At 52.8% G+C, this 27,901-nt stretch overlaps 3 protein-coding genes across 5 annotated transcripts in view; 2 read left to right on the forward strand and 1 right to left on the reverse strand.

Annotated features, from left to right (window-relative positions):
- The first annotated feature begins 16,551 nt into the window (after positions 1-16,551).
- On the forward strand, positions 16,552-20,679 carry LOC128269520 (solute carrier organic anion transporter family member 74D-like). 3 transcript variants are annotated; one of them, XM_053007006.1, is made up of 7 exons: positions 16,552-16,653; positions 17,701-18,080; positions 18,151-18,551; positions 18,621-19,467; positions 19,540-19,681; positions 19,844-19,945; positions 20,042-20,679. In XM_053007006.1, the coding sequence occupies exons 2-7, from the start codon at positions 17,800-17,802 to the stop codon at positions 20,540-20,542; spliced, it is 2,274 nt and encodes a 757-aa protein (XP_052862966.1). In that variant the 5' UTR covers positions 16,552-16,653; positions 17,701-17,799; the 3' UTR covers positions 20,543-20,679. The 3 variants fall into 3 exon arrangements, with proteins under 3 accessions (XP_052862966.1, XP_052862965.1, XP_052862967.1); XM_053007005.1 differs by lacking the exon at positions 16,552-16,653 and having other exon boundaries at positions 17,538-18,080; XM_053007007.1 differs by lacking the exon at positions 16,552-16,653 and having other exon boundaries at positions 17,538-18,080; positions 18,151-18,545; positions 18,621-19,461.
- A 1,134-nt stretch (positions 20,680-21,813) lies between these two features.
- Positions 21,814-24,423, forward strand: LOC128267467 (solute carrier organic anion transporter family member 74D-like). Its single transcript, XM_053004303.1, has 6 exons — positions 21,814-22,681; positions 22,792-23,068; positions 23,133-23,330; positions 23,393-23,534; positions 23,595-23,770; positions 23,834-24,423. The coding sequence occupies exons 1-6, from the start codon at positions 21,814-21,816 to the stop codon at positions 24,195-24,197; spliced, it is 2,025 nt and encodes a 674-aa protein (XP_052860263.1). The 3' UTR covers positions 24,198-24,423.
- Positions 24,424-25,811: 1,388 nt separating this feature from the next.
- Positions 25,812-27,901, reverse strand: part of LOC128279147 (semaphorin-2A-like) — a 51,646-nt gene continuing 49,556 nt past the window's right edge. Inside the window, exons 8-13 of the mRNA XM_053017865.1 lie at positions 27,480-27,836; positions 27,179-27,407; positions 26,774-27,110; positions 26,119-26,435; positions 25,944-26,052; positions 25,812-25,868 (exon numbers count right to left, since the gene is read on the reverse strand). Of these exons, the coding sequence (XP_052873825.1) occupies positions 25,812-25,868; positions 25,944-26,052; positions 26,119-26,435; positions 26,774-27,110; positions 27,179-27,407; positions 27,480-27,836 (1,406 nt within the window). The remainder of the gene's footprint in view (positions 25,869-25,943; positions 26,053-26,118; positions 26,436-26,773; positions 27,111-27,178; positions 27,408-27,479; positions 27,837-27,901) is intronic.

Raw genomic sequence — 27,901 nt, forward strand, 5'->3', positions numbered from 1 at the left:
CTAAGCGGGGCTTCTGATGAAATACTTCATCACAGGGACTAAGGCTAGGCGAAGGAGACTTCTCCGGGCGCCCAACTGCAGCCCATGGTGGTGGAGGCTGGAGAGCCCGTTTCTTTTTTTCGTCGTATGTACACACGCACCAGAACGGTCACATTATTCTTCCGAAATACATAAGCCAGCATAAATATACGCCCGCTTGAAGTGGGCTTTGCGCAGGAAGGAGTGATCCCGAGCCACCACCGAGGGGGGACAATAGGGACAGGGATCGTGGGGAACAAAAAAAAAATATGGCGCATAAAATGCACCAGATAATGTAAAGGAACTCCACCGTAAGCCCAGCTCGGGAGCTGGGTGAAGCCCGAGAAAAAAATCGCCTTGTGGCGTCGCTCCGGCGTTTCGGGAGAAAGTTGGCCCCCGGTCCGGATGGCGCCCGCTTATGTAGTACATAGGCGTGCGCTGCGGACCCGAGCTCCGGCGCTCGGGTCGCTTGCTATCATCTCTTGCTAGCCCGTCTATCGGCTGCTCTATCTGTTTCTCGCGCGAGCTCCGTTGTGAGGGGAGTCCTGCCGGCAAGGACACCAAAGGGGCCAGCAGCCGGCGCCGGCCAGACGTTCTCCTTCGCTGCTGCTTCACTCGTGCCTGGGGAGCATGCGCGGATTTTCTCCGGGGCCCCAAAACGGGTACGAATGCCCCGGGGCACTATCCACCGGTTGGCTGAGCGGGATTACGGCCGAGAAAAGGCGGTGTCACCGTCGGACGGGGCCCTGTCTTACTAGGCACCGCCCTGAATCGGCTCCCGGTTCGGGTTTTCGGATCTTGCTGCGTTTTTTCTTCTTCTTTTCAGTGGTGACATCTCTTCAGCACTGACCACTGCGCCATTTCGAGTCCGTACCGAATGCAAAACAAGCTGCTGCCAGGTGTACTGTCATCGGCAATTAAAGTGCGATCACTGATGGACCTGGACCTGGACACACACAGAGGTTCCGTGCTATAGTTTTATTGATTGTGGCGCAAAACATTGGCCACGGTCGCCGGCGAATATCGATCGCTCACCGGCAGCCACCGGATGCGGAGGATGTGACTTTCACTGACCGCTCGCTGAAGGACAAACACACGCGGTGGAGGGGTTCAGTCACCGAGTTCTTGTTCACCACTCCCCCCCCCTAGCGGACCGACCAAAAATAGACACAAACGCGCACACAAGACATTTCCGCTAATGTCAACAAACGACGGGGTCCCGCGGTGGCCCTGAATGCGTTGGCCAGGGACCGGCCCGCTGTCCTGGCTGCTGGCGAAAGTGTTTCACACGCAGGGCAGTAATTTTAGAACATCACCTCTCCGGCGTCGTCGTCGGAGTGCCCTATTTGCATCTGCGGCCCCTGCGAGGACGGCACATCGATTCCGGAACTAACGATTTGTTTGACGAACAGTGCCGCTGAACGCCAGCGAACGCGATCGATAAATGTGTCGCCGGCTGGTCACGTTTAGGGTGAATGGTTGAAAGCTTTTAATTAAAAGGCGACTGTAAATTGTAATTAAAACGGTGATCTTCACTTCCGCCGGCATAATCCTCCGTTGATTGGGGACAGTTTATTGCACTGCATGAAGGAAGAACCTTCAAGGGTCTAAGAGCCGTCGCGAGAAAGAAAGTCCTGGTCAACGAATTAGTCCTTGGATCCAGAGCTGCCGCTCAGCAGCAAGGCTGGCTTTTGGTGGTTTGTCAAACCATCAAAATTATTTCAAATGTTTTCATTGCCAACTTCATTCAAGAATTCATTGCCGATTATGAAATGGAATTGTTAAGGTCCTCATAAAGTAATTCTTGAAATTCCCGATCGTAAAGGAAGATCTTGTCAAATGCCGCGGATTGTTGGAATAGTTCATTGTCTAGAACAAAGTAAAGTTGAATTGTATATTGGCTTCTTAATAATAAATGATTACAAATGATTTTCCAAGTCAGCAAAGAACTGGATTCTGATGACTCCATTCCAACATATAAAATCGAATCGCCTTTCTTACGAAACCATTTCGATTCTAGGTCCCCGAAAAAGGTTTCTAAGAAAAAGGGCATTTACAGCACTTTGAGTACAAAATGCGCCGTTGAGAGTATATAAATCGGAAAACTCAAACAACCTGGCCGATTTGGGGCCGTTTGTTGCCCGAAAGCCGTGGGGAGTGTGTGGGGAAGCGCAACAGCGCACCTCACCCGGCAGAGTCGTGAAACGTGTTAACATTATCACAGTCGACAACAACGCACGGCTTTCGGCGAAGTGCCGTGACATCGCTCTGGTTTTTGGTGCTGGACCTAGACTGGACCCCCTTATCGCCGCCGAGTGATCCTCGGTCCTTTAAGGCGGCGGGGCGAGGCTCCGGACAAGTTCTTAAAATTAGCCAAATGGAGTACCCCCGTTCGGTGTCACTTTTTGCACGGAGATCGTTGTGTGTGATCTGCGGTGACGCGATAGGGGTCCTGCCAGCCGACAGGTAGAAATGATGGCTAAATTAAAACGAAAATCAAATCAACCGACACTTATCATCCTTTGTAAATCTTATCTTGTCCCTTCGAGGGCGTGTGGTCCCAACCGTGAAGAGGGTACATGTTTTAGAAATTAATCAATATTTTCCACGACGACGGCGACGGCGACAAGCCGAGGTGAGCTATTAGACTTTTCAGGCCGGCAAAACCACTTTGCGCCGCCGTTCGCGCTTCCGTACCTGGCCACCCCCCCTCGGACTAGAGCGCGATAATAGTAACGCGACCGCGGCACCCTTTTATCCTTTTTTGATGGACACGAGCGCTGGCGTGTCTCTGTTCGCGTCGGGTTCTTGAGTGGCAGTGGGCCTTTGGCGGTGACTTTGGCGATTGCCAGTGGCTGATAGAGTGATTAAATAGCGAAGGCGATGCCGGAGGTGCTACTTCTGCCGCGCTTTATCGATCGATAAATTACACAGCGCTTACGTCTCCAAACATGGGCGCTTGTCCAAACACACTACACAATCGGACCCCGGGCCCGTTGAAGTGCGTAATATCGGTTCGGCTCCACCAAAGCACTGCGCCGAACTTGCACTGGCGATCCCAGATCCCAAGGATCAGGCTGGTGCCTCCGTCTCTGTGCCGCTTGAGCTACCGTAAGTCTCGCAGGCGTGCGCCCTCCGGAAGGGAATTAGCCGTTAAATATTGGTCCTCACTAATTGTCTCTTTACAACGAACGAAGAAAAAGCGGCTCATTGAGCGTTTTCTGGCCCTTCTTCTGGCCTTGCCGGAGGAACTGGACCACAGACTGCAGGCTGGCTACCGGGGTCGTACACAAACTTCCACGCTCGATCGAAAGGCGAGCCTGTTTGTTCCGCTTCAAATTACCACCGAATGGCCGAAGACCACAAAGTGAAGCAGCTTCGCTGCTTCATCGCAGGAGAGAGGTGTCGTTCGGTCCCGTGCGTCATTAGCTTCCGTCAACACGGCGAATGGGGGCTTCTATTTGGACAGATTGACCCTACCCGCCGGTTGCGGCCACTCTACCAACCCGGGGATAAGGCCCCGGGAGTGTCAAAAGCGCATAAGAAAAGACGCAGCAGGCAGCAAAGTCAAACCCCTTCCGAGCCGAGGCAAACATCGGTCAGCCCTAAATCCAAGCCCTGCGGTATACTGTCGAGTTCGGGATGTTTGTTTTGATTTCGTCTTTCTCTCTCTCCCTCTCTTGTCGTTGGATGCCTGGGCGAACTGAAGTGCACCTCGGGGCGGGATTTGCCTTGCACTTTGGGCAGCGGACGGGCTTTTCGGACACACGGTGGTCAAGTCGATTAACGATGAGCCCCTGTAGGGCCCATTGCTGGGCCTACAGTACCATGGGCTCTGCCGCGCTGATCCTGGTGGCATCCGGGAAATCGGTAGCTGGTTTTTGAGCAGTTGGACAAATATTTGTAGTCACTCGAGTCACGCCGAAGCCCCTGGATGGTGGAGGCCTGACTAACGGTCGCATTCCAGTCTGTCGGGCAGCATCTTTTTCTGGCTCGTTGAGCGTCGGGATCAACACCGGGCATTGGGAGCCGATGTCGAAATGTTGAAGAATAATTTAATTTATATTTAAAAGGGAAATTAGGATCCATACCCACAGCCCACACATTGTACTTCACGGTTGCTTTCTTCAAAGAAAGCCATCATAAATCCTGCACATCTTCCATTGGGCTATTTAAAGAGCTGTGTTTTCCGATAAAAAAGACCCTCCCGTACTCGAGATCAACGCTCCGTTCATTGAGCAAGACGTCTGTCTTAAAGACTGCGGAAAGGAGTGCTCAAAACGCTGAAACGGACATCAACCCCACGGAAAGGACACCCCCGGGGCTGCCGGGTCAGTGTGTTTCAGTTTAAGCAAATCGGCTTACAAAAATGGTCCGTCCCGGTCACTCAGGTCTTCCGTGTAGGCCGTGGTTAGACCAAAAATTGCACCCATTTACTCACGCTGACCAGTGGGGCAGTGTCCCGGCCCCTGTTCCGTTTCTCCCGAGTGATGCTGAGCCGGTGAATTGCAGGACCATGCCTCCCTCGTCGCAATATCGTATTTACCCACCCGACACGACACGCTAAGACGGGCTAAGAACACGGACCGACGGGCTGGCCGAGCAAAAGGACATGTGTCCCGTCTTCGTTCAAGTGACTTTGGTATTTATTTTTTATCTTTCGATTTATTTTCTATTAGCAACGATAAATAACCGACTTCGGGTTGATCTTGCGGGAGAACTGCTCCAGCGGACAGCGCGGACGCCGGATCATATCTGCGGCTGGACAGTGGAGGCAACACAAAAAAATGGAATCCCCTTCCGAACGCCAGCGGTTAAGTCCTTCGGAAAAATCGCGACTCCAAAAGGCTGCGGAGTTGGCAGGGGCTGGGTTGGCATCCTTGGTAGAAAACAACGTCCCCCACAAAGAAACGGGCGCCGAAAGGAAGCATCCAGAAATGATTACGTCAACCACCGCCGTGCCGCGCCGAGTCCGCAAGAGGCTAAGGAGCAGTCGGCAGCAAATAACTCAAAGGATATATGACAGATGACTTTATGATACATAATTTATTGCTATATTATGCTTGTTATCGGGTTTAGCATTGGGATGCCGGTGGGGCTCCGGACCGGAGGCTCCACTTTCTCTCTCTCCGGCCACGGGATTCTTGCGTCCCACGGACCGGGAAGCCACTTTATTCGCTTGACAAATTGGGAACAAGGAGGCTTTTCGTGTTCCCGCTCTCGACTCTTTCCGAGGAAAGAAAGGACGATCGGATTTCGGCCGAAATTGCTCGGTGCGAGCTTATTGTTTTGTTATTGCTTAAGCTCCCGAGCGCCGTAGGTAAGCGTTAATCTGATTTGGTAATTTGTCTTACGTTTGCTTTCAATTATCGTATTTTTTTTCGTACCGCTCAAAAGTTATGTAAAGAGTTTCATTAAACGAACCATAAGCGCGGCCAACATTAAGTGAACTACCATAAAAGCGAACCGCAACGCGATGAGACAGAGTGGTATATTTTGCAAGCAAACAAAAGCCAATTTGAGAAGCATTTAAAAGGAATTCCTCCGAAAAACCCCTCTCGGAATGACGGCCGAGGCCGACAACGAAAAAAATGAGAAGATTAAACGCGCATCAAATTGCGAGCATAAATATCGCGAGCGGCGCTGCGGTCAAACCGAAGAGCCGAAACTCTCGAGACACAATGCACCGCACAGACGAGGTGGAAAGAAAAATCGTGAAAATGTGGTGGAAAATAAATGCTTGCCACCGGGCGCGGGCTCCCGGTGGGTCCATCAGTCAGCCAGGAGGTCAGCAGTCAGCCGAAGCTTCCCCGAAACGACTCGAACGCGCTCGAAAAAGGGTTTTCGGTCGTGCCATTGTTGCAGCGGGGGTCGAGCGAAATCTAGCTTTTAATTTCCGAAGCACCGAGCGGGTATAATTCCGGCGCGCGTCCTGCTTGAGAAAAATCCTCATTACGTGGGTTTCCCCGTGGCACTAGCGGAGGACGAAAGGACGAAACAGTAGAGGAAAAAAACAACCAACCGAAGTGAATCGCTCGCTCACAGTGCGCTCCGGCGCAAGGCCGGGGATTAGAAATCGTTTTAATTTTAATTCTTCGTGAGTTTATTTTGGGTTTAAATCCTTTTTCGCGTAACGGAGTGCCGCAGTGTTGGGTAGATGGGAACGAAAAAGAAAACAAAGAGAGTGTTTCGGAATGAGTTATGGGCTGGTGATGTGTAAGGTCCATTTTCCGCGGGCAAGAAAGTTGCTGCGGTTGGCGCGGGAAGGGATATTTATGGGCTCAATTTTCCGGACAGGACGCTTCAAAGCACGTGGATTTTCTTTTGTTTTTTCAAACTGCCAACTCTAGAGCAGAACCATTGCAATTGGGTTGAGCGGTAGGTTCTGCATTACAAATCCGCCACGAATAGACCGAACCGAAACCGAAAAACGATTGCTGTACCACACATTGAGTTACATCGCATTGTTTTGCCTAACCTTGGCTGTTGACCTCGCCCTCGCTAACCTCGCTTACGGACTTCGAACGATCGGAAATATTATGAAACAATCCGTAGTTTAATATTCAAAAGTCTTCTACTACTTGACCAAATGGACAGAACTTTGTGGAACTCCCAATAGTATCACCCGACCGTAGAGAGCGGCTATAGAAGCAATTACGCAACGGAAGGACTCTGAAGTGCAACGGTCACAGCCTACCATGGTTGTTGTAATGGTTTCCTGAAAAATAAAGGAATTAACATTTGAACGTGGCCAACGGTCGGAGTCAACACTCGATGATAATCGTTTATTCTTTATTGGAGGCCGCAAAGAGGCCGCATTAAATATCCTAAAAAAATTTGAAACGCCCTTTGCTTTTACTGCTCCTAACAGACTGCAGATCCCTGTGTCATTGGCCATCCAATAGAGAGCCTGCGGACGTGTGTCGGAGAGGCTCCCCATTAAACGAGACGCCAACGGCAAAATAGGCGGAAAAATCGATCTTACACGGGTGTGAAAATTATGAAAATGTGATATTTATTCATTAACTTTCGGCATCTTTTTTTTTGTCCACCGAGCCGTCCATGTTGGTTATCTTTCGGTCCGCTCGGATCCTTTTATCATCCTTCTCATCGCAACCATCGCGGAGTGGTTCCCGAGATTTTTTTGGTCACCTTCCTGCTTTGTCGGTTAATTCCGGTCCATCTGTTCGTCCTGCCGCGCCACCGCGAAACCACCTCCGGAACATTGTTGGCCGGAATTAATGTCTTCTTAAAACCGTCGCCCGTAGAGGCGGGCGGTGGTGTGCGGGGATCGTTTTTGTTTAGAAATGCCCTGTGTCCCCGTGTTGCGGGAGCATATTTTTTCTTCCGTTTTTGCTCCCGTCGTCCGAACCCGGGTACCGGTGAAGGTTTTCGATCGGCACTGCCGGAAAGGATATTTTTAATGAATGAGATCAAAAAATTTTTAATTGAACTATGCGGCCAGCTCGGGAGGGCCACCGTGATTGATGCTACGTGACGCGGTGGCCACGCCGAGTAAATCGCTTTGCCGCTCGTTTCCGTCCTTCTTTTCATGCTCATTTAAGCCAGGATTAGTCTATTTCTGGTGCAGGCCTCCTCGCGACGGAGTTTGCTTTTCTTTGCGAACGATTTTTTCCTTAATTCCGCGAGGTTTTGATGTCCTTCTGGCGCGCCATGCCGTAGACCAATTACGCAGGCATAGGCGCTTTTAAGTCTTGCCTCTCTAGTGAAGCATCTTTTGGTCACGTTTTCATTATACCGAGGCCCCCGTGTCGCGTTGCGAACACGGATTAATCGTAATCAGACACACAAAAAAAGCAGAAAATTGGAATGGAGAAGAAGATACAGTTCTTATCTCGCGCAACGTCTTCGGGTTTTCCAACAGCGATCCGCTGATTGGCTGTGCCTGTGTCCTGTCACAGGCGAGTCTCGCCGTTGATCGATAGCCTATCGTGCGCTAAAGGCGTAAGGGCTTATCGAAGTGATTGCCATTCGTCGTCTAGCGTCGTCTGCTGTCCGGCAATTGCAACTGTCTTATCTGCAGGTTTAACCTTCGCCTGTGGAAGGAGCCGCCTACGGCCGAGCGATATGTGTTTGATTTGCTCTTTCTAAGCTCGACGTTGGCTCGACGCGAGTTGGTCACGATTTGACCACCACCCCCACGTGACGTGACGGTCACCGGCCAACAATCGCGCGCTCACGATTTTCTTTGATTTGTTAAAACAACACTTGAAACGACGCTGTTTGTGTTGGCCCTCGACGAGCGCGGCGGCGTCCGATGGTTAACGGAAAAGCGCGGAGCTTTTTATATCGCAAATTACTTCACTCGACTCGTCATTATACAATTATTGCAACTTCACTGCAAGGTCCGATCGATGAGTTCTCGTGAATATCTCTTTTGACAAATTAATTCCCATTTTGGTCGTGATTTTTGAGCAACTTTTAATGAAATCGAACGACACAGGCATCGACACACAGTATCGCATTTGATGTCGCCGAATATAACGAACCCAAAGGAAGCCAGATCAGTAGCGCAATTAATTATTTTTCTCCAGAATCTGCTAAACGATGCGTCCTGCTATCACATGCCTTATCAACCTACCAGGAATGGCTAAGTTTTCTGTCCCACGGCCGCTGGATAATGATGCCAATCTCGCTATGGCGTCACCGAAAGAAGCTTACCTCTGCTCGGTGGCTCGGGGCTCGAGCATGAAGTAATTTGAATTATTGATTCACAATTCATAACGCTGAGCTATCACCGGCACCGTTTCGCGTCTTGGGCGGCGAACAATTGTCGCAGCATAAGTTGGCCTGCCCGGGATCAGCATGGTAATGAGAGCCGTCACGCGGGATAGGGAAGAGCGTCGTCACAATGGGAAAATCCGACCAGGAACGTGGCCGCCGGGGGTGGTGGTGCAACACAAAAGAACTTTGTGCCCCGTGACGTGTTCTCGTCTCTCCGTCTTGGCATTCAGCACTTGGGCGCAGGACGATGGTGGTGGCCGTGGCGGGTTTGATGGTTGTTAAAATTATGTAAACAATTTTAATCCTTCGTCGCATTCCGCGCACTGACCGTCCGACCCGACCGTCGCACGAGTCGGTTGCAAAGCGCCCAAGAAAAGAAAGATCTGAGCCACGGACCGACAGCAGGACTTTAGAGTCCATTAATAATCGGCCGAGTCGAGTGGCCACGGAGCGGAGGATTCGCCTTCTTTCTTCCGGTTTGGTTTTTTGGGGTGGCCGTTCGAGGGAAGCACCGGGGGAAGCTATTATCTTGACAGGATTTTACGAAACGTCACGTCGAATGGCGGAAGCGCGCGCGCACTGGATTAGGCGCAGATGAGAGAACTGTTGCCAAGTATGCTAATAATCAGAGCTTGGCCCCGTCAAACATCACGCGGGTTTCTTGAAACGAATCCCTTGATGGATTGCAGTTTCCTTGCGTAAAAGTGTAATCTAGAAGCGAACTGCCAAACCATCTTCTAGCACGACTTCTCCGAGGCTGTCTTTGTGTGTGCTGTAAGTTAATTATGAACTACAATCAAATTTTGGCTCCCGTCTACCGACCGGCGTTCGACAAGCGACTCGCTAGGGTTGCTGACGGCGAAAACTTCAAACGCCAGCGTTCGGTGCTGAACCCGAAAAAGGGGTTAACTTAATTGTCCCAGCTAATGCTCGATGCCGGTTCGATTCGCTTTTTCCCGCACGAAGCACACCGTATCGGTGTGTAATTCGATCACGAAGATCAATTTAGGAAGGGATGGGAAAAGTAAAAAGGAATTCAAGGAGCTAGAAGTGATTTACATCGTTTACAGTCGGAAAAAGATGCTCTCTTAAAGCTGTTCGCGAAAATGCAACTGATTGCCGAAAAAGTATCCAAATGCTCTTTATTATGTATCCCGCAAGAGACCGAATTTGAAAGCATCTTAGCGTCATTAAAACGAACCACATTCAGCCAGAAGGAAAGCCGAGGAATGATTTAAAACAAACCGTTTCGTTCTCTTTGCAGCACTGTGGTCTCATTATCTACCCATGTTCCCGTCTACGTCAAGCTGCATCCGAGGTACGTGCTTTTTCAAACAGTGTTCCTTAAACGAATACATTTTCTTTTTCGGTTGAAACTTTGCTACAAAGCTATGAATTAACATATCAGAAGTAAAAGGCGACGAGAAACCCTTCTTAACCTTCAATTGCATAACTGCTGGGGGTACATGAATAATGCACATATAAATGGTGCGCCCAAATGTATGTAATTGACCTGTCAATGTCATTCCTTACTGATACCAGTAAATACGCCTAAAAGTATGCAATCCAAAATACAGCTTGTCTATTCCTTTCGTGTTATATTTTTCTGTTTCTTTCACCGATCTATTGATTCAATCTTCGAAGGCCGCAATGGCCCTTTGTTATTCCTAGCAGTTAAGTATATAATTCTTTCACGCATCGCTTGACCCCGATTGCGGCTTAAGTGAATTTAATTTTGCGATTATTTTATGACCAAACCCAACAACAAGAAGTTTCACCCTTTTATTCCGGCCGCGTCCTGTGGGTTACAACAGCCGCAGCATTCCTCCGCAGCCGCAACATTCTTGCTACGCTTACGCTCCCAATGACCGGCGGCTGAATGGTGGTCATTTCTCGGGGTTAACTCGGCGCCGAGCAGGGCCACTTCCGGGACAACGACACGACACGACTTCCCATTTGATTACGTGGCCGAACCGGGGTGACTTAGCGTCCTCAGTGAGATTGCGATACAGACCAAGCTCCTCCGGAGGTAATGAGGATGATGATTTTTTACGGTTCGCCTTTACGGTCCCCATCGTGCTGGTTGCCTAGGCGGCCGCGCGCGAATGTCCTTCCGAGCGCCACAGCGTCAGCGACCGGAAGACCTGGTCGCGGCGTCCATGACGGGAATAATATCCTTTTCTCGCTCAATTACAATCGCACAAGGGCGTGTAAGTCGACGTGACGCCGGGTGCCGTGTTTTTCTTGCGATTCGGTCGGTCCTTCTCCACCGAAAGACCGTAAATTGAGTAAGAGTCCGCGGAAGCCATAGTTAGCCGGTGGCACGCGGTAATGCCCGGCCTAACTCGGGGCTCGATGAACGGCGGAGATAAATAAAATGGGATTAATTTATAATTAAATGATGATAATTTCCTCCGACGTTCGCTTCGGTTTGTTGGTTCGGCCACCAGCAAGTGCCGGTGCCAGTGCTCCGATTCGATTCGGTTCGACCGCCGAAACGAGGGTGGCTCGGACTTCTCGGAGTGCTCGCAGTTAAGAAAGGGGTTGTCTCGAGAATCGAGAATCCCTCTCGCGAAGTGTTTCGGTAACAAGAAAGGAGTTTGCTTAAGAGGTGACGCGGCGCTCCACAGTTTAGTGGGCACGCAGATGATTTCGACAGGATCGCTTCCCATGGCCGTCTTACGCGGCGCCATTAAGACGTAAGACGTTGGTTTTACGTGCCCCAAATTATGCAACCACCATCGAAAAGGCCGACGGAGAACTATTGCCGAACCACAAGCCGCTGTTGTAAAAGGGGTTCAAAAGTTTTCGCATAATTCCGGGCTATTTTCCCGGGAAAAACTCTCGGGACGGAGGCCCCCGATAGTTTACAAGCCCCGATCGGATCGCTGATTACTTTCACACGGTAATTTAACCGATTTCGCGTGCCACTCGGTTATTGTATCTCGGACTGGAACGAACAGCAACGACCGTGTGGTTACTGTTGGCCGTGATAATAAAGAGAATTCCTTTCATCATACCCTGGGTTGGCTTTCTGGTGCCCCCCCCCCCGATTTGGGCGGACATTCTTTCGCCCGGGCGAAACGAAGCGAGCTCGGCAAAACCGTGCCCCAGAAGCTTGGCATTTGGCATTCGTTCAATTAAATTTCGCTTAAAAACGCATTCCGGGCCCGGAATCGAATCGAAAATGAGTAAATTTCGGTTCGAATCCCAACCGTGGGTGGCCACCGCGGTTGTGAATGTTAATTTCGCCGCTCCGTCGCTACTCCTCGCTGAGGAACCTCATCCTCGGGAACGCCATTGGTCGCTGTGGTGGAGCTTCTTCTAGCTCCTCTTAAATATGAACCATATTGCCGAATGGTTGCCGGCGGGGGCGCATTAGGGACGTTATTTATGGTCCGCACCGTCTCGCGCGCGCTCGATCGGAATCGACTCCGAGCGAGCGAAAGGATGACTTGCGGACGACACCAACAGCACCGCGAACACTGTCAATCGAAGGCTGCGCCACCGATCGGCGGGCATCTTGATTGTGGAACGCGAAACATAAGAGAGAAAACGGAATCACCCCGAAAACACCCCGAAAGGAAATTCGAAATCGCCGTCGAATCGTGGACGTCATCAACCGGAAAACCCGGTGTCCCGAGACACCGGGTCGATTCGGCTCCGTAAATATGCTCCTTAATAGTGTTCACCGAAGCACCATCGCCGAACAGCTTCACTTGTTTGTCGTTTCCGGCTCCTGGAGCCCGGAGCTCGGGAAAATGTAAAATAGTACCCGTCCCACGCCCCCACCCACCCCAATGGAAATGGCCTCCCCATTAGACCGCAAACAAACACATGGGAGCGCACTTCAAATCAACACCCTTGCCGCGTGGCGTAAAGCGCGTAAAACTCACACGGAACGATTGTTGGCACTTTCGGGTCGGGTCTAGGGGCGGTGGCAATGTGGTTTCTACGCTAAGGAGCTCAGTGTGTTGTGGCCCTGGGAGGGATACACCTCGGGGGCGGCGGTGATATGTTTACAACTCTCTTCCTTCGCACCGGGCGGGGACTAAGCGCAGCACGCATCGGTTACGGGTCCTCGCCGCGTTGATGTCGAATGTGATTTGATTGCGGTTGATGAGCACTGGGAGGGGTTGCTGGGACTCGGTTCGGTTTTCCGGGAGCTTCATGGGACATCCGGGGACTTCGTGGGGAGATCTTGTACCAGTGTTATCTCCGAACGCCGGTCGGAGCTGTGTCGTCCGATTGTGTTTGGAACATGGTACGGGCGACTACGAGGGGCAAAAGTTGGTCAACAAGAAGTGAAGCTTAACTTGCCAACGGTTTATGGGAACCCCTTTTTTGAAACAATCGGAACATTTGGACCTCTTTTTTCGAAGAACATCTACTTTGGTGATCCTAGTAGCTGCAACACTCGCCAACGGACTGGGTCAGGTGAATGCAGCAGCAGAACGAATTTCAGCTCTCAGCTTTTCAATTGCTTTTCTTTGAGGCTTTTAGTTGGGCTTAGGTCTTGTTTTCAACGATAAATTCAAGTAAAATCTTAGCAAAATGATCGCCAATAATTGCTGCAGGTAATACATTACTCGATTTCTTCCCTTGATAAGTGTTAAACTTTTGAAGAGTTTGTTGACATAAAGCATTTGAACTTCACGAATGTTTTAAAAGACTGGACTTCTGGGTTCAAATTCTGTTTACAAATCGTGTTTATTGAAGTTATTTACATTCTTTTTGGAAAACTTTACAATGTAACTATACATCGCAACGTCTCATACTTTTCGATAGGGCATAGATATGGTTCAAAATTTAGGTCATTTCCATTCAAACCAAGCCCAAGAACATTGAGTGACGGATCTTGGCATCGTTGGAGCTCATTTCCTTATAGACCGATCCGAAAGCGAGCGATTCGAATTAAAATAGCACGCAACGGCCAAAGTCGAACGACGTCCCCGATGTCCCAGTGCCTGATATTTAATCTCCCGCTGCAAACATTCTCACGAACGTGACGTTTGTACCTGACATTAAAGCCAGCGCTCTTGCTGCTGCTCTCAAAGCGTTCGCCGAAGTGTATCTTCTTCAGCACCACCACCACCAGCGGTCCAAGATGTCCCCAAAAGCCCCCCTAACGTCAAACCCGTGCTGGTGCTGGTGCCGCCCATTTGTTTACCGCGCGCGCTTCTTATCTTTCGCGCGGAGGTCTCCCGCTTTTTGTGCTCCGGTCGTATGTTGGAGCAATGCTTTTTATGATCTCTCACCGGAAAACTCTTCCCCCGATGCCGAGGGTTTTTTTCCCCGTTGGTGACATCGTTTGACAGCGAGGAAGAAAAAAACCCGGAACGCACTCGCATCGGGAGAAATCTCCCAATTATCTACACCGAGGCCGGAGGTTGTCAGAGCCCGCAAAACCCATTTCCAATCTGATTCCGCGAAGAGGAAGCGACCGCAACAAAAAAAATAGGGAAAAAGCATTGAGCCACGGGAAGGGAGGAATACGCAAATCATAAACCCGGGACGTGGGGTGGCCAAACGGCCTGTCGACCGCGGCGTAGCGCGGTATTAAAACATAAAAAGAAAAGGAATTATTTCTTTACGCTCGATCGGTTTTCTTTAATTCAATATTTGTTGTTCGCTACCGTAAGACGCGGGCCCCAGGAAGAAGTCGCTGTCGATGTCGGTGACTTAAAAATGTATTCTGGGTCCTGTCTCTCTCTCACTCTCTCGCCTGGGGGGTGAACCGCATTGAACCGCTTGCTGTCCCGTGCGGACTCGTCGCTTCCAGTTGTCAGTCAGCGTTAGTGAAATCAACCGGATGTGCGGCACATTAGTTGTTTTGCGGTACCGAAACGAAGGAAAATCGTCATCCTGCAGCCCGCTGATTGCGGAAACCTTGCCCGATAAAAAAGAAAGACCAAACCCATTTTGGTGCATGGTGGATTGCATACCTTTCAGGCGCCGGTTCGCTTCCGATGGTCCGCCGCCGTGGTACGAACCCATTTGCTAAACAAACAATTAGCAAACTTCAAACCCCCGAAAAAGGGTTTGGGCCTGGGCCTGGGGTTTTGGACATCCGTTTTTTTTCGAGTAGGTTGAACATCGCGCCGAATCGAGTAGCGCAACAGTTTTCAGTGGTCACTTCCGGTTGGCCCGGGCTCTTCGGTGGCCTTGTTTTGCTGGTACCGCACAAGGAAAATCCATTTATCCTTATTAATTGCTTTAGAAAAACTCGGTACCCGGGCCGAAAAATGACCACTCGCCAGTTCCTGTTGCTCTAAGTTGCCGCAGTGCCAACTCTTTCCCTTTGTCGCACTTTTTGTGACAAACGCACACAACAACGGCAAAGGGAACGACAACGGTTTTCCCATGACAAGTGCCGTGCGTATCGGTGGTGCAGGGGGACAAAAGGACATTCGCTGATCTCGCTCTCCCTCGCCGATGCGGATTGATTCGTCGGTCGGGTAATCGTGCCCGGGACATGAAACACGCCCTTCGGAGGTTGGCTTCGGAGGGTGTTCCTTGGTGGCACATGGTACCAGTTCGCGGGTGCGCCCGTTTTTTGGGGACCATTTTATTGATTCCAATTACCGGCGTGGTACCGGGGCTAATGATGTTTTTATCCCGAAGGTCGGTCCCGCGGCGATAATAGCGCCGCTGAGCCTCGTGTTGTCGATGTCGATTGATTCGCATCCATTGCCGAGCGACGGTTGTTTGGCTGCTGGAAGCTGAACCGTCGAACCGTTTAGCTAACGCATAAATACTGATCTGAGGGTGGCCGTAGCATATCTGAATGAGTGTTGTTTTAGCCGGAAATAGATTGAGGGGCTCTGGGCTGGAGTAAATTATTCAACGAGCTGAAACGGAACAGTTTAGCGCAATAAAAAAGAAAGTATCAACAGTCTGATTGATATTTTATGCGCACAAATAAGGAAGCTGAGTGTGTCCTGAATGACATCAGAGAAGGAAGGGTAGTCACAACACATATCACGTCTTATTTCCCTAATTGGGATAATAAATGTACGACAGCTTCTTAATCTTCCCCGAAATACACACTTCTAGCTATTCGGCTTCAGTCCGGTTAACTTTACAGGGTGCACCAATGTAATCCTAACTTTCATAAATTTGACAGTTTGTGGTTCAAAATCTTCCAAAACATTAAAAACTAGTTCTGATTGAGGCGAGGTCTAAACACCCCTTCAGCAAGGTGTGCTGGTTGCAGCCCCAATTTAAGAGAAACAATGTATCTGCGGACCGAGGCAGCATCGCGAACGCTGGGACCACACATAGCATTAACATAAACATCCGTAGCAACGGAATCGCGCCACACGGGCGACGATCGATTATGCTGAGCGAAACTAAATCGACCAGGTTATCCCAACATAGGTATAAATCTAATCTTATGAACGTACGGCTCAACAGTCAGTGTCTCTTTTGGGCTCTACGCACATTATCCTACGTTTCTTCGCCACCTATACTAAGCATTATTACCGTTTAATCTTAATCTGTCACCACCGCCGAAAGGATCCCTGCGTTGGGGTGCCCCAAAAGGGCCTCGGTAACAAAAAAAACCCACGCACTTGTGGCCCACCTTAATCCCCGACAGCCCTCGTGATAAGAAACACGCGTGTGCGTTCGCAAACCCCTACTCCGACAGCTCCTTCCGACAATCCGTCGCCGGCCGGACCGGTGCGCGCCGCACTAAATTGGTTCTGATTGAATTACGACAAAGCCGCGGATCTGGACCCGCGGACGCCAGTCCGTCCGTCAGTTAGTCTCAGAGTGGATGCCAGTGGATGATCTGCGGTCCGGTGGAAGGCCGTCCGGAACACCGTGTCAGCGATTAGACGATTAGACTGTTGTCCCAAAAAACCCGGCCAGCTCGTGAAGGTGAAGGTGAAGGTAGTTCCCCTCAATGTGTACCTTCGTGCCTGGTGACCTTCCTCTGTTCCGTGTGCTCAGTGAGAAGTGCTCCCAAGACTTCCGTGAGGTGTCTCCTCCTTCTGTGTGGGGTGATAAGGTCAGCGTTTGCGCCTGGGCTGCGATAAAACTGAATGGAACGCGTCCCAAGTCAACGCCCTGACCACTTTTTGGTTGTGAAAAGTTGTGAAATACCGAAAAATTCAAACAAATGTTGGCCAGACCAAACGAAAACAGCATCCCCGTGTCGGACGGAGACGGACCACGGAGGCGAATGATCTTGGTCATGTCTCCATCGCGCGCGAGAGAGAGAGAGAGCGAGCGAGTGATGATCGGATGATGCCCGGCTAATGATGAAGATAACGAACTCGCCGTTTATCAGATCAGTTGAGAGGTTGTTGGTTTAACGTCGGCTACCCTACCGGCCCCGGTTGGCGTGGCCGTATCCTCGGCCAACAATTGCTTCTAATTCTTGTAGGGCTGGTGCCTAGACAGAGCCACTCCAAGCTGCTTCCAAAGCAACGCTTCGGCAGCGTTCCCGTTTTTGCAGAAATAGACTGCTGGCTGGGCTGCTGTGACAACCGCAACGAGGGTTTGTTTGGGTTCGCATCTCGGCTCGTATATCACGTTTAATCCACTCTACGTCAGCGCTCGGTGTGCCACCGGGTTAATCTCTGTTCAAACGCATCCTCGCGTTATCAGCTGCTGGCTGGCTGGCGGGCCGGGACTGTCCGAGATGGCCCTTATCATCCATATATCAACCCGGCCCGGGCCCCGGGCTGCTGTTTGCGTCTTACGTCCACGGAACCCGTGCCGCCTGCGTGGAGTGCCTGCCTTCGGGGCCAGCCGGCCACCGTCCGGAAGATCAGTCCGGTGTCGATCGTGGCCGGAGACGAACTCTCACTCGCGCGGTCGAACCGAATCCCGAGTGTTCCCGAGACTTAATCCAATCCTACTTCTTCTCCTACTCCTCGATCCTCCTGTGTGTCCTTCCTTGTGTGTTTTCGTAGGGCTCGTGGATAGGGTGACACCGTGGCTCCTGTGCACCGTGGTGATGTGAGTTCGGCAAACGCACCATAGTTTTGTGTCCCAAAAACCCCAACAGGAAGTGAGAATCGGAAAATGGCACCGATCGGCGATGCTGCTGCCGGGGAGGAGGTGGTGAGCGAGCAGCCGAAGGCCAGTGCGCCCGAAACGGTGGAACCCGACCAGCCCGCACCCGAGGCCAACGGGTACCGTGTGGCGGAAGCGAAGAAAAGTGCCAAAGAGGCCGAAGCTACCGGAGAGTGTCCGGAGATGGCGAAAATGCTGCCGGAAGACCTGGAGGACCTGTATCGCGATATGCCCCTGACAAAGGACACGACCTGTGGCTTTGGGATGTTCCGTGGGCCCCTGCTCCAGAGGTGACTGACCTTGGTGGGTGATCGACCGCCCGGCTATACTCAAGGGACTTTCTCCGTTTCTCCACCAAAGGTTCGCCAACAAGAAGGTGTACGTTTTTATGTACGGCGTCGCGGGCTGCGTCTTTTCGGCCACGTTCGCGTACTTCAACGGCATCATCACGACGCTGGAGAAGCGCTACAAGATCCCCAGCAAAAACACGGGTCTCATCTCCGTCGGGAACGACATCAGTGCGCTGCTGTTGTCCGCCATTCTGAGCTACTACGCCGGCAAGGGTCATCGACCGCGCTGGATCGCCTTCGGACTGCTGCTGACCACGGTCTTCTGCCTGCTGACAGCCCTGCCGCACCTCCTGTACGGTCCGGGTGAGGCGGCCCTGTCGTTGACCACCGAGTACGGCGCTACCTACGATGCCAACCAGACCTTCGAGGTGCTCGAGGCCCAGAAAGCCAAGACTCTCTGTCGAAGCGATGGTAAGTTCCGGGGGGAGGGATCTCATACAAACCAAGGCTAACCTCCACCGGTGGCCGGTGTGTGTCCAGGGAGCCGTGGCGCGGAGTGCGAGAAGGAAGAGGGCAACCTGGCCCCGCAGGTGGTCCTGTTTGTGGCCCAGTTTATCTCCGGTATCGGTACCTCGCTCTTCTACACGCTCGGCGTTTCTTACATGGACGACAACATAAAGAAGTCGAAGACTCCGGCGCTGGTCAGCGTGTCGTACTTCCTGCGCATGCTGGGGCCCGCGATCGGCTATACCCTGGCGTCCTACTTCCTGAAGCTTTACATCTCGCCCTCGATGACGCCGACCATCACCAACACGGACCCGCGGTGGCTCGGCGCCTGGTGGATGGGCTGGCTCGTCCTCGGGCTCGTGCTCTCGTTCTTCGCCGTCTTCATGGCCATGTTCCCGAAGGAGCTCCCGCGAGCCGCCATCCGGAAGCGGGTCGCGGTCGAGAAGCAGAAGCTCGGCCTGAAGGTGAGCGAGGCCGCGAAGCGCGAGGACGAGCTGCCAGCCTCGTTCAAGGACATGCTGAAAACGTTCAAGCGTCTTCTGCGTAACAAGATTCTGATGCTGAACAACATAGCCTCGGTGTTCTACTTCTTCGGCTACATGCCGTACTGGATCTTCACGCCCAAGTACATCGAGACACAGTACAAGCAATCGGCCTCGACCTCCAGTCTGGTGACCGGAACCGTGGCGCTCGTCTTCTCCGCCGTCGGCGTTCTCCTGTCCGGGCTGGTCATCTCGCGCTACAAGCCCCGCGCCCGCTATATGGCCGCTTGGAACGTGCTAGTGGGAATCCTGTCGGTCGCGGGGATGATCGCGTACGCCTTCCTCGGCTGCTCGGCCAGCGAGAACTCGGTTATCGTCAACATCGTCGACTCGTCGGTGTGAGTGTCCGTAGGGCTTCGTCTTATGATTCCCCCACGATCATGGTTCCCTTGTTTTCGTCCCCTCCACAGAGGAGTCACCACGCCGACGTGCAATTCGGCTTGTCAGTGCGACTACGTCCGGTACTCGCCGGTTTGCGGCGAAGACGGAAACACGTACATCTCGGCCTGCCACGCGGGCTGCCGGCTCCAGGCGCAGCATGGCGAGCTGAAAGTAAGTGACATTGGGTCCGGCTTCGACGTAATCGGCCAACGACTCGCCCTCGCTGCAGTCGGTGGCGGGCTATCAGCGCTACGATGGCCCTTACGATTGCTCGGATCATCCGCGCGCCGGGACAAACCTATCTTATCGGCCCATTCTCTTCCCTTTCGCCAGATCTACGGCGAGTGCTCTTGCATCACGTCGGTGGCCAACTACACTAGCCCGCTCTACACCCAGCTGCTGATCGACGGGAACCGCACAACGTGGACCCCCGGGGTAAGAGACGATCGGGGAGGGGGGGGGCGACCCCCCGGTGCCCTTTCGCGGTGACTAATCTCTCTCGATCTCTCTCTCTCTCTCCGTCCGTTGCAGTCGTCGCCGGTGTACGGTGGCGGCGGGTCGGCCATCGCGGGACCGTGTCCGCTCGATTGTTACCGCGAGTTCGTGACGTTCCTGATAGTGATGTGCTTCCTGAAGTTCTCGGGCGCCACCGGGCGGGCCAGTAACTTCCTCGTTTCGGTCCGGTGCGTCGACGAGCGGGACAAGGCCGTGTCGATGGGCTTCGGCATGATGGTGCTCAGCCTGATGTCGTTCATCCCGAGCCCGATCTTCTTCGGCCTGGTGCTGGACAAAACGTGCCTCGTGTGGGGCAAGACCTGCAGCGGTAAGGGAAACTGCTGGCTGTACGATGGCCACACGCTGCGCTACCTGCTCAACTTCATTGCGGCCGCGTTCGTCCTGGTCGGCACGCTGTTCGACTGTGGCGTCTGGTACTACGTGAAGGATCTGAAAATTTTCGACGACGAAGTGAACGAGAAGGAGCTCGAGCTGGCCGACAAGGAGGAGGAAGCCCTCACCGATCGGCCCACTTAGGGGGCTGGTGCGCTCAGGTCTGCGGTCCGTGGTGCGTGCTCCATCACTTCCTACTAAGCTTAATTCGCGTTTGATGTTTACATCGTTTTTTTATTATTTTAATTCCGTTTATTTTGTAAATACAATCGTTGTTACAGCACCAACACCCTTGATAAACAAAAATGGAGATACTTTAAACAAACGATTTTTCCTGAGACACTCTTCTTTCCTCACAGGCAGCACGCAGCCAACCAGTGTGTCTTTGCTAAGCTACGGAGGCTGCGTACGTTACAGTGCAGATGAGAGGGTTTCACCAGCGACACACAGGTGGCGCTAGTGATGAAAGTTGAACTGAAAGCTTTCCGAAAGGATCCTTTTCAAACGAGAACTTTCAGAAACACAGTGAACTTCCGTTTTAAATTTTTGATACATTTTTTGAGTTGTTTTGCGTAAGATTTTCCAAATTTTCCGTTTATTTGAAAAGACTTCAAAGCGCTACGGTCTCTTAATAAATTAATTAGACAATTAAAATGGATTGGAAGAAGGAATGCAAGGAAAGAAAGAAGGAAATTGGAAGAAGGAAAATGGAAGAAGGATTAATGACAATTAAAATTATCAAATCTATTCAAACGATACATTTCACTTACTTCGCTCGGTTCGAATGCTCCTTTTGGCCAACTGCGGAGATATCTATTTTATTGCCTTTTTCCAGCTCAAATCCAGCACCACGCCGGCTGGTATCGGGGCGGTCATTCCAACTCAGCAGAAATAGTTTCCTCCACACGGGACACGGCGTCACGTCGTCGGCTTGACCGATTTATAATCCGCACGTTCCAACGCATGTGAATCGCGTGCCAGGATCCGAGTCCCACGCGAGAGAGATAGGGATAGCGAGGGAGCGAGCGATTAGAAATGGCTCATTTGCGTTTCTCCCACAACTAACGATAATGATTGCGTCAATAACGCTACCTACCCCAAAAATTAGAGGATCCATTTCAATTCGCCCGAACACTGATTATCAATTATGGATTGTGGATTTCAACGGTCGAATTATGCCGGTGAGCCGCTGAGAACCTGTTGAGCCCGGGCGCGCACTGAAACAAGAATGTCATCGCCCGCACCTGGGCGCTAGTCAAGGACGCGGGTATCGTGCCGTATTTTGCAGCGTATCTCGATTGCGCCATAAACCGCACAGGTGATAAGCGAGTGGCCACGCGTGTGGCCACCCACCGCAGGCAACGCGATCGGGCGATCGACGGTGACGGCAGTTGACGTTGGGCAGCCAGCTGAAGATGAACGGAAGTCTGGCGAACGGATTGAACGAAGGTGGCGATCGGAGCGCCCCGAAGAAGATCGTCTTCGATCGAAGCGTATCCGCGTACAGTGAGCGCGATGTGCAGTGTGGGTTCTGGGTGTGCCGGGGCCGCTTCTGGCAACGGTTGGCCAGCAAGAAGCTGTACGTACTGCTGTTCGGGCTGATCGGTTGCATCCTCAACTCGACCACCTCGTACTTTTACGGCACGCTGACGACGATCGAGAAGAGCATCCAGATCTCGTCGCAATCGGTCGGCATCATCACGGCCGGATCGGACCTCTCGTTCGTGCTCGCTTCCCTGTTCCTGTCGTACTATGCGTCCAACCGACGGAAACCGCTGTGGATCGCGATGGGCATCGTCAGCATGGCCCTGTCCTGTTTCGTCAACGCGCTACCTCACTTCCTGTTCGCGCCGAACCGTGAGGAGCTCGAAGCCGCGGCCGGCAACTGGACGACGGTGGTGAAGGGACCCGATAACTTGTGCCGCACCGAGCGCCTGCCACCGGACTGCTCGCTGGACACGGGCAACGTCCGGCCGCAGATGGTGCTCTTCCTCGGGAGCTTCCTGTCCGGCATCGGCACCTCGCTCTACTTCACGCTCGGCGTCACGTACCTGGACGATAACGTGCGCAAGGACAAGGTTCCGGTCCTGACGAGTTTGGCCGCTTTCGGGCGGCGCCTGGGCCCACTGGTGGGCTTCTCGTTGGCATCGTTCTCGCTGAAGTACTTCGTCCACATCGGCGTGGACCCGGGCTACGGGACGAGCGATCCGCGCTGGATCGGTGCCTGGTGGCTGGGCTGGCTCGTGCTCGGCTCGGTTCTCCTCTTCATCTCTCCCATTTTTGGTGAGCAAACGGGCGGTGACGGAAGATAACGTCGATCGTAAAACGCGGACACCCGGACACGATGACTTGACACTAATGGACCTTCCCCGTCGTCCGCTCTCCGTTCACAGCCAGCTTCCCGAAGGTTCTGCCAAGGGCCGCCGAGCGTATCTCGTTGTCGCGGCAAGCGAGCCGAACGAGCGAGGCGACCGCGACCGAGCCGGAAGACGAGGAACGGGATGCCTCGTTCCGCGATATGCTGGTCACCGTGCGGCGGCTCGTCACGAACCCGGCCTACGTGTTCAACAATGCGGCCAGCATCTTCTACTTCTTCGGCTACATGCCGTTCTTCCTGTTCCAGGCCAAGTACATCGAGATCCAGTACCGGCTGACGCCATCGCAGGCAAAGTGAGGCACACGAGGCAGGGTGGGATCCAGAATGGGTGGGGTCTGAATGTTGGTCCCATTGCAGCATGGTCACCGGGTCGGTGTCACTTGTGTTCTCCGCCTTGGGGATTCTGATCGCCGGCTGGGTCATTCAGAAGGTGAGACCCACCTCACGGCAGCTGGCCGGCTGGAACATCGTCACCAGCATCCTGTCGGCGAGCGCGATCGTCTCCTACGCGTGGTTCGGGTGTTCCGCACTGAACAATGCCGACATAGTGGCCAAGTGAGGAGCTTTTCGGAAGACCGATCAACAACCCGTCTTACTGAACCCACTTCCAATTCTAGCTCACAGGATGCGACCTGCAACGTGGACTGCAACTGTGACTTTGTGAAGTACGCACCGATCTGTGGGAACGATGGTCAGACCTACCTCTCGCCGTGTCACGCCGGATGCCGGGAGCAGTTTAAGGACCCGAACGGAAAACCGGTGCGATCAACCCCTAGAGGGCCTGAGTTATGACACCGATTAATACCTCGCCCATTGCAGATGTTCGCCAACTGCACGTGCATCGTGGGACCCCAGCCCGGTGACTTCGGATCGGCGATCGGTGGAAGCTGCCCGGTGGATTGTTGGACACCGTTCTACCTCTTTCTGATCGCGGTGTGCCTCAACAAGTTCATCGGTGGCACCGAGTCGGCCGCCAACTTCTTGATCGGCCTGAGGTAACGTCGGTTTCGGTTTTCGATTTGAGAAAGGTGACTCTTTTGGTCCTTTCGCCCCGCCAGGTGCGTGGAACCACGCGATAAGGCCATCTCGATGGGCTTCTCGATGGCCATCAACACGCTGTTCTCGTTTCTGCCGGCCCCAATTATCTTCGGGGCGATCATCGATCGGACGTGCGTTCTGTGGGGTCGGACCTGCGCCAAGAGCGGCAACTGCTGGCTTTACGACGGGGAAGCGTTGCGCACCTCGATGAACTACACGGCGGCCGTGTTTGTCATCATCGGGACTTGCTTCGACGTCGGAACGTGGTATCATTCGAAGAACTTTAAGATCTTCGACGACACCACGGACGAGCAGTCCGGACCGGAGAAGGAGACGGAGATGGTGTCCCTCGTGAAGGAGAAAGAGGCCCAATTGAGCAATTGATCCGGCGCAGGATGAAACGCGTTGTGCCGCGCAGTGTGTCACCTGCATGACCCCGGTGGTGGCCAAAGTAAACTCGGGGTGACGTCTCGGAGCGTGAAGTTGTGATTTATGGGCTACCGGCGCGCGGCCAGCAGCTATCTCTGGAAGCCCGACGCGCGACGGGACAAACAACTAATAAACATAGCCCGAGATAACCCTGCGCTGCAGTGTCGGCGCCGTGTTTCGGTAGCCCCCAAATCCGATTGCCGCTCGGGCCGCTCTTCAATCTCTATCATTTATCTTTATTGTAATTAATGTTTAGTACACACGCTGATCTGATGCTCGCCTCGCGCGCCTCGGGCTCTTAAAAGTCGTCGAGTTTCTGACATAAAAAAGAAAACCGTAAAATCCACCGAACAAAAGTGCACCACCAGAACCGTCTACGTTTCGTATCTAAGTGTATCTTGCCTCTTTCGAGTCTCTGCCCATCCCTATCTGACCGCCTCTGTGCAATCGCGCCCGGCGCCCAAATCCCGGACGCATCTCCGATTCCGTTGAGCACTTAAACGCTAAAGTATCACAGATTTTGCGAAATTTTTGTTTCGATCGATCGTCTTTCGGTTAGTTTGTGTTTCGTTTCGTTAAAAAGGCGTCTCCCTCTCTCTCTCTCTCGTTCTCTCTATCTGTCTCTCTCGCTTTCTACGCGGGGGTTGAGTGGGTGTTGCAGGAGCTACTGTCGTTGGGGAGCATCGCTAAGAACGTTGAATTTATACATATAAAGACTGTAAGCTCTCGCTGGGGCTGCGCTGGGGCTGCGCTGGGTGTGTTTGTGTGTGTTGGTGCGCGGGAACACTGAGCAGGGACACGCAGCACGCACGTGTCCGCAGAAGCCATCAACTCGATACACCGCCTAAAACGGGAAATTTGTATTAGCGGTGCGATGTTTTTCATGGGGCGATGTTTTTTCGATGACTTACTTCCGTCGCTTAAGCGCGTGGCTCGAGGGTTGATTGTGATTCGATGTTTCTTTTTTCGTGGGGAGCTAAAACCGAAAGGAGCGCAAATTATAGGCCAATCCAGAAGCCATCACCAGGACACTCACCTATTTATAAGTGGGATGCCATCGACGCTCACCAACGCTGCGTGTGGCACGTTCTTGCTGTTCCGGACCCCGCAGCTGGTCCCTCTTCCGGTTCTACGTTTCTATTTTCCTAAAACCACCACCGGCAGCCGGCTTCGGCGAACTCTACTCGAAGGTGATTGTTCTATTGTTTTACATTACGTCTGTTGCTTCGCTACGCTATAGTGTCCTACTTTACACCGCCGCTCTCTACTCACAACATCTCACGGGGACACGGGTCCTAATCTCTCTCCCTCTCTCTGCGTGTTTTATAGCTTCTCTGTGGGGTCTCGCTCCTGCTGCTTTGTGTGTTTTGTGCATTGTCATAGGATTTTCTTCGCTTATCACAGACATTGTTGTTGTTGTTGTTGTTAAAATTTCACGGCCACCTGGGAGGCCTGGGCCGAACTTCTATTGTTGTGTTCCTAAAGTGTGTGTGTGATCCTGAAAAGTGAAGCGTGGAGTTAATGATGGCTCAACACGTGACAACTCGCTACCGAACGAACCTCATCTCATCAGACGTTGCCCTGGTAGAGGTCCAGCTCGTTGTCCTTCGGGTCCGTCGAGCATTGCTGTAAAGAGACCCGTCCCGAAACGGAATAAGTACGAGTTGAAGGTCCCAACGCTGGGCGCGCTGTGTGACATACCGATTGTTTCGCCTCCCAGCGCTTGAGGGCCGACTTGTAGCGCTCGAACTCGTGGCACCAGTCGGAGTAGATTTTCTGGTAGTCGTTCCCTTTGCTCGGTGCCGTACACCTGAAACGGACGGCAGATTAGGTACGCCATGGAAACTCAACGCTTCCCCGCCCGATTAACACCTACCGATGGGCATCGACGATGAGGCTGAAGCTGCAGAGCAGCGAGCCACCGAGGTAGCAATCGTACCGACCGCCGTCCGACTCGTTGATGGCAATCACCACCAGGCCGCCCTCGGACGTCTCGATGTGCTTGGTGACGGTGTACCGTACCTCGTAGCGACCCCGCTCCTTCGAGTGGTGGTACCAGGTCACCGGCTGGTACTTCAGGATCTCCGGGACCCGCGCGAAGCACCCGAGGTGGACGCTCTGCCCGAAGGTGACGATGATTTTCTTACGCATCACGTTCGTGTCGCAAATGTCCGACGTCCGGTTGGCCACGTCCTGCCAGAAAAAACCAGGGAATTCAAGTTGAGAACACGCTTTCAATTAACGCTCAGTGTGGCCGGCCGCACAACACGCAACGCGGCTCGCTATGACCTGCTTCTAAAAATCAATTTCAATCCCCTGGAAGGGTGGACCCAATCAAGCCCCCGGCGGGAGTAATTATTCTAATCATGACATCAACCCTCGGGGCAATAAAATTTGAAATCGATCGACTAATAAATAAGTGTGGCCGTGGTCGAGGTGACCCTAATGGAATCGATTCCGAAGCGACGATTAGCGGATCAACGCAATGCAAATTTGGGCGACCGAGTCAGAACCGGGAACTAGGAGCGCACCTGTAGGAGTCCGAGCTGGTACGGGCGGCAGCTGGCACTGTCGCGGTCCCAGCCACAGTACGGGTCCTGCACGCACCGGTAGCAGCTGTCGTAGCGCCGGTTGCACATCACCAGGTCGATCTGCTTGATGCGCGAATCGGTGCCAATGTAGAGCGATCGGTAGCGCCGGCTGAGCCGCATCACCTGGATCGGCTCGTTCGGGGCCACGTCGAAGATGTCCAGCAGCTTCGAGCGCGACTGGCCCTCGTGGAAGTACTGGACCACCTTGTACACGCGGCCCTCGCTGGTGGCCAGATAGTACACCAGGTACTCCTGGTTCAGGATGTCGATGCTGATTCTGCGGAAAGGGCGAGTAAAAGCCGAATGATTCAGGAGGATTGCGATTGTGATTCGCTGCGAACTCACTTGTCCACCACGAGCCGCGTGAGGATCAGGTCGCGTTTGTAGAACACCGGATTGCCGTAATCGTGCCCGACCGCCCGGTCCATCAGCGGGTGCGAGCGGATAAAGTTGAGCACCGAGTCGGGCAGGGTGGTCGTATCGTCGACGCACGTCCCCGGCCGGGGTTCCGGAATCTTGGAGCTCATCACCGGTAGCCAGGCTGAGTTCGATGTGGCCTGCTCCTTGAATTTGCCTGCCGGAGACCAATGATGGATGATTTATGACTCACTTGCACGCTCGCCACATCACTGGCCTCGGGACTTACCATTGAAGGCGGCGTGCATTTCGCCCAGACTGAAGCTGCAGACCGCCGATCCGACCAGCCCGTTGGTGCTGGTCGTGAACGTGGCGTAGAACTTGGTCTTATCGTGCGCCATCTGGTACACGTCCTGGATCTCGTTGAAGTAGAACGGAAACTCGCCCGAGATGCTGCAGTTCAGGCGCGCCTTCAGGTAGGTAGCCCAGTTCTGGTTGAGAATGTTCTTGCCGCCGGTGTCCTTCTTGCAGACGCGCGCCACCCGCGAGTAGACCGCCTTGCCGCAGTTGATGTACTCGACGGCGATTTCGCGGAAGAAGAAGTACACGTGCTCGCCGATGTCGAACGAACCGACAAAGTTGGGCTCTGCGTGGATGGGCAGATGGACATCGAAAGGCGTTAGTGATGGGCATCTCTTTATCAAACACCGA

This window comes from Anopheles cruzii, chromosome 2 (genome assembly GCF_943734635.1).
Source record: "Anopheles cruzii chromosome 2, idAnoCruzAS_RS32_06, whole genome shotgun sequence".
NCBI lineage: Eukaryota > Metazoa > Arthropoda > Insecta > Diptera > Culicidae > Anopheles > Anopheles cruzii.